This window comes from Oncorhynchus masou, chromosome 28 (assembly GCF_036934945.1).
Source record: "Oncorhynchus masou masou isolate Uvic2021 chromosome 28, UVic_Omas_1.1, whole genome shotgun sequence".
In the NCBI taxonomy this organism is placed as follows: Eukaryota; Metazoa; Chordata; class Actinopteri; order Salmoniformes; family Salmonidae; genus Oncorhynchus; species Oncorhynchus masou.
This window is the reverse complement of record NC_088239.1, coordinates 2,572,064-2,587,999: the sequence shown is the minus strand read 5'-3', so window position 1 is coordinate 2,587,999 and position 15,936 is coordinate 2,572,064. Positions and strand designations below refer to the sequence as shown.

Here is a 15,936-nt window from a genome sequence, read left to right as displayed (position 1 = left end):
AAAAACATCAAAACTATGAAATAACACATATGGAATCATGTAGTAACCAAAAAAGTGTCAAACAAATCAAAATATACTTTAGATTTTAGATTCTTCAAAGTAGCCATCCTTCGCCTGTATGGTTGAAAGAGATGGAGCAACAGGAGTGGCTGATAAGGCTGGCATCTGACTGGCTGACTGACGGTAAATGGAGAAATTATGTGACTAAATTTTACAAAAAAGAGAAGAAACTATATTATGAAGATCAATGAAATAAAGAATGATGGGAAAAAAACGTACTGTAAAAAAACGTACTGTAAATGAAATGATGGTCAGAAAGACAAATTCAACTCCATCTTTCATCGAATCAGATACTTATTCATCACAAAACCATTTGATGTTGACAATTATTTGAATGATTACTTCACAGTCAAACTTAGGCAGGAAATGCCAACAACAAACAGTGAGCCATCATATTCATGCATAACAAAACAAGTAATGAAAGAAAAGCAGGTGGAAAAAAATATTGTTATCGATTAATAATGACAAACCTCCTGGCATTGACAACTTAGATGGAAAGCTATTGAGGATGGTAGCTGACTCTGTAGCCCCTCCATCTGTCAGATCTTTAATCTGAGTCTAGAGGAAAGTCTTTATCCTCAGGCCTGGAGGGAATTGTCAGGACCCGGTTTCGAACCTGGGTCTCCGGAGTGAGAAACAGTCACTTAACCAACTGAGCCACGAATAGTCAGCAGAACCCAGAAGATGAGGCAGACACAGCAGTACTTAAGACGGTGTATTTAATAAAGAAAAAATCCTAAAATACAAAAAATGGCAAATCCAAAAGGTGGTAGGAAAAACACAAAAAGACCTCAAAAGAAACTCACCAAAAAATAAACAAAAACAAAAAACAGAATACCACAAGAACTTCACCCGGAATCGACAAGAGCACACAGAACACTAGGGCAGGGTGCTAACATACAAACACAGAGCACAGAACTGAGGGAAACAAAGGGTTTAAATACAATCAGGGGAAACGAGACACAGGTGCAAACAATAATGGGGATCAAGGGAAAAACACAGGGACAAAAAGCACAATGGGGACATCTACTGACAAAAACCCGGAACAACCCTGGCCAAATCCTGACAGAATCCCCCCTAGGAACGGCTCCTGACGTTCCTACCAGCTCTCTCAGGGTGGAGGACCCTGAACTGACGAATGAGGTCAGGGTCCAGGATGTCTTTGGCAGGAACCCAGGAGCGCTCCTCAGGACCGTAGCCTTCCCAGTCCACCAGATACTGCCAGGACCGCTGCACCCGGCGGGAATCCAGTATCCGGTGGACGGTATAAGCCGGCTGGCCTCCAATGACACGAGGCGGAGGGGAGGTCTGTCTGCCGGGACAAGGGGAGAAAAAACAACAGGTTTTAACAATGACACATGAAATGTGGGATTAATCTTAAGGGATCTGGGTAAGTGTAGGCGATAAGAAACTGGGTTAACTCTCCTGGCAACCTTGAAGGGACCGATGTATTTTTGGGACAGCTTGCGAGACTCCACCCGTAGAGGTAAGTCTCTTGTGGAAAGCCAGACTCTCTGGCCGGGGCGCAGGGTAGGCCCGGGACGGCGACGTCTGTTGGCTTGTTGTTGATACCTCTGTGAGGAACGCATCAGATTAAGACGGGTCTTCCTCCACATAAGCCGACAGCGTCTGACGAACCTCAAGGCTGAAGGCACTCTGACTTCTGCCTCCTGGTCCGGGAACAATGGAGGAGCATAGCCAAACTGACACTCGTGCGGGGACATACCAGTGGAGGAGGAGCGCAAGGTGTTGTGCGCGTATTCGGCCCAAACAATAAAGGATGACCATGTGGACGGGTTGTCACGAGTCATACATCGGAGGGTGGTTTCCAGCTCTTGATTCATCCTCTCTGTTTGGCCGTTGGACTCCGGATGGTACCCTGAAGATAGACTGGCAGAAGCCCCCATGAGTTGGCAGAAGGCCTTCCAAAACCTTGAGGCGAACTGGGGACCTCTGTCAGAAACCACATCTTGAGGAATGCCGAAGACTCGGAACACATGATTAATTACCAACTCAGCCGTTTCCTTGGCAGAAGGTAACTTAGTCAGAGGGACGAACCTGGCCGCCTTTGAAAACCTGTCGATTATGACTAGGATAGTAGTATTGCCATGGGATGGAGGAAGTCCAGTAATAAAGTCCAATGAGATATGGGACCAGGGTCTGTGGGGAACAGGTAAAGGGTGAAGGAGTCCTTGAGGGCGGAGGTGAGAAGATTTGCCCTGGCAGCACACGGGGCAGGCATTGACGAAAGTGGCAACGTCTTCTCTTATGGTAGGCCACCAGAACTTACGCTGGATGAACTCCAAGGTGCGACCTACGCCCGGGTGACAGGTGAGGCGAGAGGAGTGCCCCCACAGAAGGACCTGAGTCCTCACTGCCTTTGGGACAAACAACCGATTGGCAGGGCCTCCTTTAGGGTCCGGTTCGCTAGCTTGAGCACGTCTCACAGTATCCTCAACTTGCCACGAGATCGGAGCCACAATCTTAGCAGCAGGAAGGACAGGCATGTCCGTGTCATCTCGAATGGCAGGAGCGTAGACTCGGGACAGGGCATCCGGTTTGAGATTCTTCGACCCGGGCCGATAGGTGAGGATAAACTGGAATCGATTGAAGAAAAGAGACCATCTAGCTTGTCTAGAGTTCAATCGCTTCGCCTGCTGGATATACTCCAGATTTTTGTGGTCCGTAAGCACTTGAAACGGGTGAGAAGCCCCCTCGAGCCAGTGTCTCCATTCCTTCAATGCCATCTTAACCGCTAGGAGTTCACGATCCCCCACATCGTAGTTCCTCTCAGTCGGGGTAAGCCGGTGTGAGAAGAAAGCGCACGGATGAAGCTTCTTGTCTTCACCCCTCTGAGACAGGACAGCTCCAACACCAACCTCTGATGCGTCTACCTCCACCACAAATGGTTCATCCGTAGTCGGTAGTATCAGGATGGGAGCAGAGAGGACGCGCTGCTTGAGTCCTTGGAAGGCCGTCTCAGCTTCTCTTCCCCACACAAACCTTGCATTGCCACCTTTGGTTAAAGCTGAGAGAGGAGCTGCCACCAAACTGAAGTTCTTGATGAACTTGCGGTAAAAGTTTGTGAAGCCCAGGAAACGCTGAACATCCTTAGCGGATTTGGGGGTGGGCCAATCCGCTACCGCCCCTACCTTCCTAGGGTCCATTTGGACTCGACCGGGTTCCACTACAAATCCCAGGAATTGTACTCGGGATGAATGGAATTCACATTTTTCCGGCTTAACGTACAGATGGCTGTCCAGGAGGCGTTTGAGTACTTGTCTGACATGCTTAGTGTGTTCTTGAAGGGAGCTCAAAAAGATGAGGATGTCATCCAAGTAAACGAACACAAATATGTTAAGCATATCCCTAAGCACATCGTTTATGAGCGCTTGGAACACCGCTGGGGCGTTGGTCAGGCCGAAGGGCATCACCAAGTATTCATAGTGACCAGTAGGCGTGTTGAAAGCGGTCTTCCACTCGTCACCAGGTCTGATCCGCACAAGATGGTATGCGTTCCGCAGGTCAAGCTTAGTGAAAACAACTGCTTCCTGGAGCAGCTCGAAGGCTGTGGCCATAAGGGGTAGCGGGTAACGGTTACGGACGGTTATGTCATTGAGTCCCCGGTAGTCGATGCAAGGACGTAATCCACCATCTTTCTTGGCCACAAAGAAAAACCCTGCTCCCGCCGGGGAGGTTGATGGACGCATGAGGCCTGCTTCCAGAGAGTCCTTGATGTAGGTATCCATAGCAGCTCGTTCGGGTGGAGATAGGGAAAAGATCCGACCCCTGGGGGGCAAGTGCCCGGAAACAGGTCGATGGGGCAATCGTAAGATCTATGGGGTGGTAGCATGGTGGCCCTCTGTTTGCTAAACACCAGTTTGAGGTCATGGTAACACTCGGGAACTCGGGTCAGGTCGATGGATTCTAAAGACTCGGGAGTAGAACTCGGGAATTCTGGAAAATACAAGTAGCTTGGCACGTAGGACCCCACTGCTTGATAGTGCCCACAGACCAGTCGATGTGAGGGTTATGGCTGTGAAGCCAGGGGTATCCAAGGACGAGAGGGAACTCGGAACAGGAGATCAAATGAAAGTTCATCAATTCCTGGTGTTGTGAAACTGAAAGTCTCAAGGAGGTAGTGACATGAGTGACAAGTCCAGATCCCAAAGGGCTTCCATCCAATGTAGTAACCCTCATGGGGTCACTTAGAGGTTCAGAGGGAACGCCATTCTCCTTCGCCCAGACACCATCCATGAAGTTACCTGCGGCTCCAGAGTCTACCAAGGCTTGAAGGTGAAGCTTGTGGTTGTCCCAGGAGAGGGTGACTGGAATGAGCAGACGGGAGTTGGACGGATGGGAGGAGGTTATGTTTCCCGTTACAGTTCCCCCGGTCTGTACGGGACAGAGCGTTTCCCTGGAGCCCGGGACACGTGGAACGGAAATGGCCCGGTTTGCCGCAATATAGACAGCGTCGCTCCCTCATCCGGCGGTCTCTCTCAGCCTGGGAGATGCGTCCAATCTGCATGGGTTCCGGTGGAGCCAGCGATGATAAAGGTGGGGACTCGGAGCTGGGACTGATAGGGGCTAGAGGTCTACGGTTGAGTTCTCTCTCTCTCAGACGCTGGTCAATGCGTGAGGCCAACTTGATCAGGGACTCGAGATTGTCCGGTGGTTCCCGAGTGGCCAGTTCATCTTGGATAGTGTCGGAAAGGCCTTTCAGAAAGCACACCGTGAGCGCCTCGTTGTTCCAGCCACTCGCTGCTGCCACCGTGCGGAACTGGATGGCATAGTCCGTCACGCTGCGCCAACCTTGATGGAGAGTCAGGAGCTGTTTGGCTGAGTCAGAACCACTGCTTGGGCCTTGAAACACTCGTTTGAATTCCTCAGCAAAGGCAGAGTAGCTGGCACAGCAGGAACTATGGGCATCCCACACAGCAGTAGCCCAGGCCAGGGCTTTTTCCGACAGCAGGGTAATGATATATGCGATCTTAGACCGGTCGGTGGGAAACGACGAAGGTTGCAGCTCAAAGGAGAGAGAACATTGAGTGAGAAAGCCTTTACAAGCACTTGGATCACCTGAGAACTGTTGGGGAGGTGGAAGACGAGGTTCAGCCAGGGGGTTAACTGCCATGGGTACGTGAACCTGAGGTACTGGGACGGGAACCGTTGCCGGGGTAAGTCGATCAGATATCTGCTTTATGGAAGTCAGCATCTCCGACAGAAGATAAGAATGTCTAGCCATTAAGGCCTCTTGCTGAACCAGGGCGGCTTCGTGGCGTTGGACAGTCTCCTGGTGGTGGGACAGCGTGGCAAAAAGGTCCTGGGAACTGGCTGCCTCTGGGTTCATTTTTGGCTCTGTGTTTCTGTCAGGACCCGGTTTCGAACCTGGGTCTCCGGAGTGAGAAACAGTCACTTAACCAACTGAGCCACGAATAGTCAGCAGAACCCAGAAGATGAGGCAGACACAGCAGTACTTAAGACGGTGTATTTAATAAAGAAAAAATCCTAAAATACAAAAAATGGCAAATCCAAAAGGTGGTAGGAAAAACACAAAAAGACCTCAAAAGAAACTCACCAAAAAAATAAACAAAAACAAAAAACAGAATACCACAAGAACTTCACCCGGAATCGACAAGAGCACACAGAACACTAGGGCAGGTTGCTAACATACAAACACAGAGCACAGAACTGAGGGAAACAAAGGGTTTAAATACAATCAGGGGAAACGAGACACAGGTGCAAACAATAATGGGGATCAAGGGAAAAACACAGGGACAAAAAGCACAATGGGGACATCTACTGACAAAAACCCGGAACAACCCTGGCCAAATCCTGACAGGAATCCAAAGTCCTAGAGGAAAGTCTTTGTCCTGGAGGGAAGTAAAGCGGCCTTTACCGATTCTAACAGCAGACCTACAAAGTGTGGTGTACTGCATGGCGGCTCTCTAGGACCTCTACTCTTTTCTATTTTTACCAATGACCTGCCACTGGCATTAAACAAAGCATGTGTGTCCACGTATGCTGATGATTCAACCATATACACATCAGCAACCACAGCTAATGAAGTCACTGAAACCCTTAACAAAGAGTTGCAGTCTGTTTTGGAATGGGTGGCCAGTAATAAACTGGTCCTGAACATCTTCAAAATTAGAACATTGTATTTAGTACAAATAATTCCCTAAGTTCTAGACCTCAGCTGAATCTGTTAATGTGTGGTGTGGCTGTTGAACAAGTTGAGGCGACTTGGCGTTACCTTAGATTGGAAACTGTCATGGTCAAAACGTATAGATTCAATGGTTGTAAAGAAGGGGAGAGGTCTGTCTGTAATAACGATATTTTTTGACACCACTCTCCAAAAAGCATGTCCTGCAGGCTGTAGTTTTGTCTTATCTTGATTATTGTCCAGTCGTGTGGTCGACTGCTGCAAGGAAAGACCTAGTTAAGCTGCAGGTGGCCCACAACAGAGCAGCATGCCTTGCTCTTCATTGTAATCAGAGGGCTGATATAAATACTATGCTGCCAGTCTCTCTTGGCTCAGAGATGAGGAGAGACTGACTGCATCACTTCTTCTTTTTATAAGAAACATTAATATGTTGGAAATCCCAAATTGTTTGCATTGTCAACTTACCCACAGCTCTGACACACACACTTACCCCACCAGACATGCCACCAGGGGTCTTTTCACAGTCCCAAATCCAGAACAAATTCCAGAAAGTGTACAGTATTATATAGAGCCCCTACGGCATGGAACTCCCCTATTTGACCTAGATAGTTTGTGTGTATTGATATGGAGGCCACGTGTGATGTTTGACATGTATATAGTTCTGTCCTTGAGCTGTTCTTGTCTATTTATGTTCTGTATTATGTCATGTTTCATGTTTTGTGTGGACCACAGGAAGAGTAGCTGCTGCTTTTTCAACAGCTAATGGGGATCCAAATAAAATACCAAAAATACCAAACACCTACTCCCACAATTACTTACTTAAACCTGCAATGTTCTTCATCCAGATCTGGCGTATAGAGGACCTGGAGTTGAGAGAGCTCCACCCCAGCTCGTTCGGTCAGTTCTACGGAGGAGACTGTTACCTGGTGCTCTACACCTACAAGAGAGCTAACAAGCTGCAGTACATACTCTACATGTGGCAGGTGAGACACTGACAACAACAAGTTCAGTCTTCTTTAGTGGATATAATGCCTTGAGTTTCAGTTCATAGTGTTGGTCAATGTTCATAGTCTGTGCTCCTGAGGCTTGTCAGTGTTAATTAAACACTAGAAGCTGAGGCTAGTCAGTGTGTAGTTAATTAAACACTAGAAGCTGAGGCTAGTCAGTGTATAGTTAAATAAACACTAGAAGCTGATACTAGTCAGTGTATAGTTAATGAAACACTAGAAGCTGAGACTAGTCAGTGTATAGTTTATTAAACACTAGAAGCTGAAAGCTAGTCAGTGTATAGTTAATTAAACAGTAGAAGCTGAGGCTAGTCAGTGTATAGTTAATTAAACAGTAGAAGCTGAGGCTAGTCAGTGTGTAGTTAATTAAACACTAGAAGCTGATACTAGTTAGTGTGTAGTTAATTAAACACTAGAAGCTTAGACTAGTCAGTGTATAGTTTATTAAACACTAGAAGCTGAGACTAGTCAGTGTATAGTTAACTAAACACTAGAAGCTGAGACTAGTCAGTGTATAGTTAATTAAACACTAGAAGCTGAGGCTAGTCAGTGTATAGTTAATGAAACACTAGAAGCTGAGACTAGTCAGTGTGTAGTTAATTAAACACTAAAAGCTGAAAGCTAGTCAGTGTATAGTTAATGAAACACTAGAAGCTGAGACTAGTTAGTGTATAGTTAATTAAACACTAGAAGCTGAGGCTAGTCAGTGTATAGTTAATTAAACACTAGAAGCTGAGACTAGTCAGTGTATAGTTAATTAAACACTAGAAGCTGAGACTAGTCAGTGTATAGTTAATTAAACACTAGAAGCTGAGACTAGTTAGTGTATAGTTAATTAAACACTAGAAGCTGAGACTAGTCAGTGTATAGTTAATTAAACAGTAGAAGCTGAGACTAGTCAGTGTATAGTTAATTAAACACTAGAAGCTGAGACTAGTCAGTGTATAGTTAATTAAACAGTAGAAGCTGAGACTAGTCAGTGTATAGTTTATTAAACACTAGAAGCTGAGACTAGTTAGTGTATAGTTAATTAAACACTAGAAGCTGATACTAGTTAGTGTATAGTTAATTAAACACTAGAAGCTGAGACTAGTTAGTGTATAGTTAATTAAACAGTAGAAGCTGAGACTAGTCAGTGTATAGTTAATTAAACACTAGAAGCTGATACTAGTCAGTGACTAGTTAATTAACCTGCGTGTTGTGCTGGGTGTGTGTGACTGACGTGTGTCTTGGTTTACGGTGCAGGGTCGCCATGCTACTCAGGATGAGATCACATCGTGTGCCTATCAGGCCGTTGCCATGGACAACAAGTACAGCGGAGTGCCGGTTCAAGTCAGGGTGGTCATGGGAAAAGAGCCGCGTCACTTCTTGGCCATCTTTAAAGGAAAACTCATCATCTTCGAGGTGAGATCATCTTTCATCTGGTGACATGGTCCATCTTAAAGAGATAGTTCATCCAAAATCTAAATTTGAGTGAAATGTCCCTTTCCTTGAGTTGAATCTGAAGGTCCATGGTGACATAATCCACAATAATCCATGATTTACTTCTGTCTACAGCCTGAAGTTAGCATGTTAGCGTCACTAGATTTCATTAGTGGTTCCAGGAGAACCGACGTCAGCAAAGGTGCATTGCAAGCTAAAACCTCCTCAAAAAGGCTTCAAACTAAATTGGGTATAATGGTCCATAATTGTGAAGAACCGTGTTTTCTTCACCGTGGGAATCTTGTTATCTTTTAATGGTTGAAAGCTCTGATACTTCCTATGTTTACTGGTCAGTTTAGTTCACATCTGGAAAGCAAACCATCTCGAAGTGCCCCAGGTCAACAATGTCCTCACTGGAAGACCCATGAAGATGCTCTCTGCTCTCTGCTCTCTGCTCTCTGCTCTCTGCTCTCTGCTCTCTGCTCTCTGCTCTATGCTCTCTGCTCTCTGTTCTCTGCTCTCTGCTCTCTGCTACATGACGAAATCCCTCCAGTTCTGAGCAACCAAATTCCAGCGAGTACTTTAGTAGTAAGCACATAAACAAAAATCCCTGCTGGCGCCACCAACTACCAATCTTAGTTTGGAGTGTGTTTTGAGTAAGTTTCTGCTCGCAGTGTAGCTTTTCTAACGTCGTTTCTCCTGGAACCACTGATGAAATGTGATGAAGCTAACGTGCTGGATTATTGTGGATTCTGTCACCATGGACCTTCAGACAAAACTTAAGGAAAGGGACCTGTCACCCAAATTTAGATTTTGGATGAATTATCCCTTTAAGATGGTGTGTGTGTGTGTGTGTGTGTGTGTGTGTGTGTGTGTGTGTGTGTGTGTGTGTGTGTGTGTGTGTGTGTGTGTGTGTGTGTGTGTGTGTGTGTGTGTGTGTGTGTGTGTGTGTGTTCAGGGTGGTACAGGCAGAGCGGGGGTGACTAACCCAGGCCCAGGAGCCAGACTGTTCCAGGTTCGAGGGACTCATGAGATGAACACCAGGGCTACTGAGGTCCCAGCCCGCTCCTCTTCACTCAACACCAATGATGTGTTCCTGCTAAAAACTGACCACACGATTTACCTGTGGTACGGCAAGGTACTACACTGTTATCTGTGGTATTTCAAGGTACGATGTTTGACGGGATTATATAACGGATGGGTCTTATCCTGAATGCTAATATGTTTAAACTACATTCCAGCTGGGTCTATTCCACAAGTTACCACTAGCTAAATATATGACGTTAAAATGCCTATTCATTCTGATCCATCTGACTACGCAATCCATCAGCCCAGCCAGGCAATTTATAGACTTGATCTCCACTATAAAAAGTATCTAGACATTTTCTCACATTTCTTTTAGACTAACATTTAGTTTCCAACAGTGGAGATATAAGGGCACAAGGCGAGACCCAGATCTAGATGGTTAGAGTCCAAGATGTTGTGGCAGTAAGTTAGCCATAGTTGGCTAGTTAGCAAGCAAGGGATATGAACGTTGCCAGCCAGTATGTCAATGGAACATGTAGAATGAACGTCTGGGTCGCATCCATACATACAGAACAAAAAGACTGAACGATTGGGTCTCATCTCCAGTAACCAAACCAATAGAACAAACAACCAGCCAGCTTAGGTAGCAACCTTAGATTTGTATCGGGACTATATATTGTGGAAGGATGAAATAGTGTGAATAAATTCAGCAAAATAATGTTTATAATAAAAATATTCCAATAATTATTTGAATATGTTGTTCACCCGTTGTAAAAAACTGAAAATGCCCTTGAAGCCGGAGTTTGATAGATATATTGGCACGGTTTTCCAGTCCTCGACTTTGTCTCCGACCTTACTACACCCGTGCCAATATATCCTCCAAACAACGGCTTCTCGGGCTTCACTTAAAGAGCAGAGGGAAGGGATCAGTTTTCATGTATCTGTATTGTGTGTGACAAGTGCCTGTATCCTGCATGTTCTGTCTCAGGGTTGTAGTGGTGATGAGAGAGAGATGGCAAAGGCAGTGGCAGACGTTCTGTCCAGGCAGGACAAACAGGTTGTTATGGAGGGACAGGAGCCTGCTGAGTTCTGGGTGGCTCTGGGAGGGAAGGCCCCTTATGCCTGCGACAAGAGGTACACACACACTGCTGACACGGTACACACACACTAATGACACGGTACACACACACTGATGACACGGTACACACACACTGCTGACACGGTACACACAGACTGATGACACGGTACACACACACTGATGACACGGTACACACACACTGATGACATGGTACACACAGACTGATGACACGGTACACACACACTGATGACACGGTACACACACACTGATGACACAGAACACACACACTGCTGACACGGTACACACACACTGATGACACGGTACACACACTGCTGAAACAGAACACACACACTGCTGACACGGTACACACACACTGCTGACATGGTACACACAGATTGATGACACGGTACACACAGACTGATGACATGGTACACACACACTGCTGACACGGTACAAACAGACTGATGACACAGTACACACAGACTGATGACACGGAACACACAGACTGATGACACAGTACACACAGACTGATGACATGGTACACACAGACTGATGACACGGTACACACAGACTGATGACACAGTACACACAGACTGATGACACGGTACACACAGACTGATGACACGGTAGAAACAGACTGATGACACGGTACACACAAACTGATGACACGGTACACACAGACTGATGACACGGTACAAACAGACTGATGACACGGTACAAACACACTGATGACACGGTACACACACACTGCTGACATGGTACACACAGACTGCTGACACGGTACACACAGACTGATGACACGGTACACACAGACTGATGACACGGTACACACACACTGATGACACGGTACACACAGACTGATGACACGGTACACACACACTGCTAACACGGTACACACACACTGATGACACGGTACACACACACTGATGACACGGTACACACAGACTGATGACGCGGTACAAACAGACTGATGACACGGTACACACAGACTGATGACACGGTACACACAGACTGATGACATGGTACACACAGACTGATGACTCGGTACACACAGACTGATGACACGGTACAAACAGACTGATGACACTGTACACAAACACTGCTGACACGGTACACACAGACTGATGACACGGTACACACAGACTGATGACACGGTACAAACAGACTGATGACACGGTACACACAGACTGATGACACGGTACACACAGACTGATGACACGGTACACACAGACTGATGACACGGTACACACAGACTGATGACACGGTACACACACACTGATGACACGGTACACACACACTGATGACATGGTACACACAGACTGATGACACGGTACACACACACTGATGACACGGTACACACACACTGATGACACAGAACACACACACTGCTGACACGGTACACACACACTGATGACACGGTACACACACACTGCTGAAACAGAACACACACACTGCTGACACGGTACACACACACTGATGACACGGTACACACACTGCTGAAACAGAACACACACACTGCTGACACGGTACACACACACTGCTGACATGGTACACACAGATTGATGACACGGTACACACAGACTGATGACATGGTACACACACACTGCTGACACGGTACAAACAGACTGATGACACAGTACACACAGACTGATGACACGGAACACACAGACTGATGACACAGTACACACAGACTGATGACATGGTACACACAGACTGATGACACGGTACACACAGACTGATGACACGGTACACACAGACTGATGACACGGTACACACAGACTGATGACACGGTAGAAACAGACTGATGACACGGTACACACAAACTGATGACACGGTACACACAGACTGATGACACGGTACAAACAGACTGATGACACGGTACAAACACACTGATGACACGGTACACACACACTGCTGACATGGTACACACAGACTGCTGACACGGTACACACAGACTGATGACACGGTACACACAGACTGATGACACGGTACACACACACTGATGACACGGTACACACAGACTGATGACACGGTACACACACACTGCTAACACGGTACACACACACTGATGACACGGTACACACACACTGATGACACGGTACACACAGACTGATGACGCGGTACAAACAGACTGATGACACGGTACACACAGACTGATGACACGGTACACACAGACTGATGACATGGTACACACAGACTGATGACACGGTACACACAGACTGATGACACGGTACAAACAGACTGATGACACAGTACACAAACACTGCTGACACGGTACACACAGACTGATGACACGGTACACACAGACTGATGACATGGTACACACAGACTGATGACACGGTACACACAGACTGATGACACGGTACAAACAGACTGATGACACGGTACACACACACTGATGACACGGTACACACAGACTGATGACACGGTACACACAGACTGATGACACGGTACACACAGACTGATGACACGGTACACACACACTGATGACACGGTACACACACACTGATGACATGGTACACACAGACTGATGACACGGTACACACACACTGATGACACGGTACACACACACTGATGACACAGAACACACACACTGCTGACACGGTACACACACACTGATGACACGGTACACACACACTGCTGAAACAGAACACACACACTGCTGACACGGTGCACACACACTGCTGACATGGTACACACACACTGATGACACAGAACACACACACTGATGATACGGTACACACACACTGATGACACGGTACACACAGATTGATGACACGGTACACACAGACTGATGACATGGTACACACACACTGCTGACACGGTACAAACAGACTGATGACACAGTACACACAGACTGATGACACGGTACACACAGACTGATGACACAGTACACACAGACTGATGACATGGTACACACAGACTGATGACACGGTACACACAGACTGATGACACAGTACACACAGACTGATGACACGGTACACACAGACTGATGACACGGTAGAAACAGACTGATGACACGGTACACACAAACTGATGACACGGTACACACAGACTGATGACACGGTACAAACAGACTGATGACACGGTACAAACAGACTGATGACACGGTACACACAGACTGATGACACGGTACACACACACTGCTAACACGGTACAAACACACTGATGACACGGTACACACACACTGCTGACATGGTACACACACACTGATGACACGGTACACACACACTGATGACACGGTACACACAGACTGATGACACGGTACACACAGACTGATGACACGGTACACACACACTGCTAACACGGTACACACACACTGATGACACGGTACACACACACTGATGACACGGTACACACAGACTGATGACACGGTACACACACACTGCTAACACGGTACACACACACTGATGACACGGTACACACACACTGATGACACGGTACACACAGACTGATGACACGGTACAAACAGACTGATGACACGGTACAAACAGACTGATGACACGGTACAAACAGACTGATGACACGGTACACACAGACTGATGACACGGTACAAACAGACTGATGACACGGTACACACAGACTGATGACACGGTACACACAGACTGATGACACGGTACAAACAGACTGATGACACGGTACAAACAGACTGAAGACACATTGTTGGTTAAGGGGTTGTAAGTAAACTTTTCACAATAAGTTCTACACCTGTTGTATTCTGAGCATGTGACAAATACAATTTGATTTGAAAAAAAAATGATAATAGAACGATGATACTAGGATAACACTGGAACGAGGATGACACTAGAACAAGAATGACACTAGAACTAGGATGACACTAGAACTAGGATGACACAAGAACGAGGATGACACTAGAACTAGGATGACACTAGAACTAGGATGACACTAGAATTAGGATGACACTAGAATTAGGATAATAGTAGAACTAGGATGACACTAGAACTAGGATGACACTAGAAATAGGATGACATTAGAACTAGGATGATACTAGGATGAAACTAGGATGACACTAGAACAAGGATGACACTTGAACTAGGATGACAATAGAACTAGGAAGGGACTAGAACAAGGATGACACTGGAACTAGGATGACACTAGAACTAGCATGACACTGGAACTAGGATGACACTAGGACTAGGATGACACTTGAACTAGGATGAAGCTAGAACTAGGATGGCACTAGAACAAGGATGACACTTGAACTAGGATGACACAAGAACTAGGAAGGCACTAGAACTCTAGGATGACACTAGAACAATGATGACACTAGAACTAGGATGACACTTGAACTAGGATGACACTAGAATTAGGATGACACTAGAATTAGGATAATAGTAGAACTAGGATGACACTAGAAATAGGATGACATTAGAACTAGGATGATACTAGGATGATACTAGGATGACACCGGAACTAGGATGACACTAGAACTAGGATGACACCGGAACTAGGATGACACTAGAACTAGGATGACACTAGATCTAGGATGACAATAGAACTAGGATGACACTGGAACGAGGATGACACTAGAACTAGGATGACAATAGAACTAGGATGGCACTAGAACTAGGATGACACAAGAACTAGGATGACACTAGAACTAGGATGACAATAGAACAAGGATGAAAATAGAACAAGGATGACACTAGAACTAGGATGACACTAGCTCAAGGATGACACTAGAACTCGGATAATACAAGAACTAGGATGACACTAGATCTAGGATGGCACTAGAACTAGTATGACACTAGAACTATGATGTCACTAGAACTAGGATGACAATATAACTAGGATGGCACTAGAACTAGGATGACAATAGAACTAGGATGACACTAGAACTAGGATGACAATAGAACAAGGATGACACTAGATCTAGGATGACACTAGCTCTAGGATGACACTAGAACTATGATAACACTACAACTAGGATGACACTAGAACTAGGATGACACTAGAACTAGTATGACAATAGAACTATGATGACACTAGAACTAGGATGACACTAGAACTAGGATGTCACGAGAACTAGGATAGCACTAGAACTAGGATGACACTCGAACTAGGATGACACTAGAACTAGGATGACACAAGAACTAGGATGACAAAATAACTAGGATGACACTAGAACTAGGATGACACAATAACTAGGATGACAC

At 46.1% G+C, this 15,936-nt stretch overlaps 1 protein-coding gene across 2 annotated transcripts in view; it reads left to right on the top strand.

The window, feature by feature from the left end:
* Window positions 1-15,936, top strand: part of vill (villin-like) — an 82,067-nt gene that overhangs the window by 56,904 nt on the left and 9,227 nt on the right. For both annotated transcript variants that reach the window (XM_064941129.1, XM_064941130.1), the window contains exons 12-15: window positions 7,072-7,209; window positions 8,479-8,637; window positions 9,614-9,793; window positions 10,670-10,815. In XM_064941129.1, coding sequence (XP_064797201.1) covers window positions 7,072-7,209; window positions 8,479-8,637; window positions 9,614-9,793; window positions 10,670-10,815 — 623 coding nt within the window. The remainder of the gene's footprint in view (window positions 1-7,071; window positions 7,210-8,478; window positions 8,638-9,613; window positions 9,794-10,669; window positions 10,816-15,936) is intronic.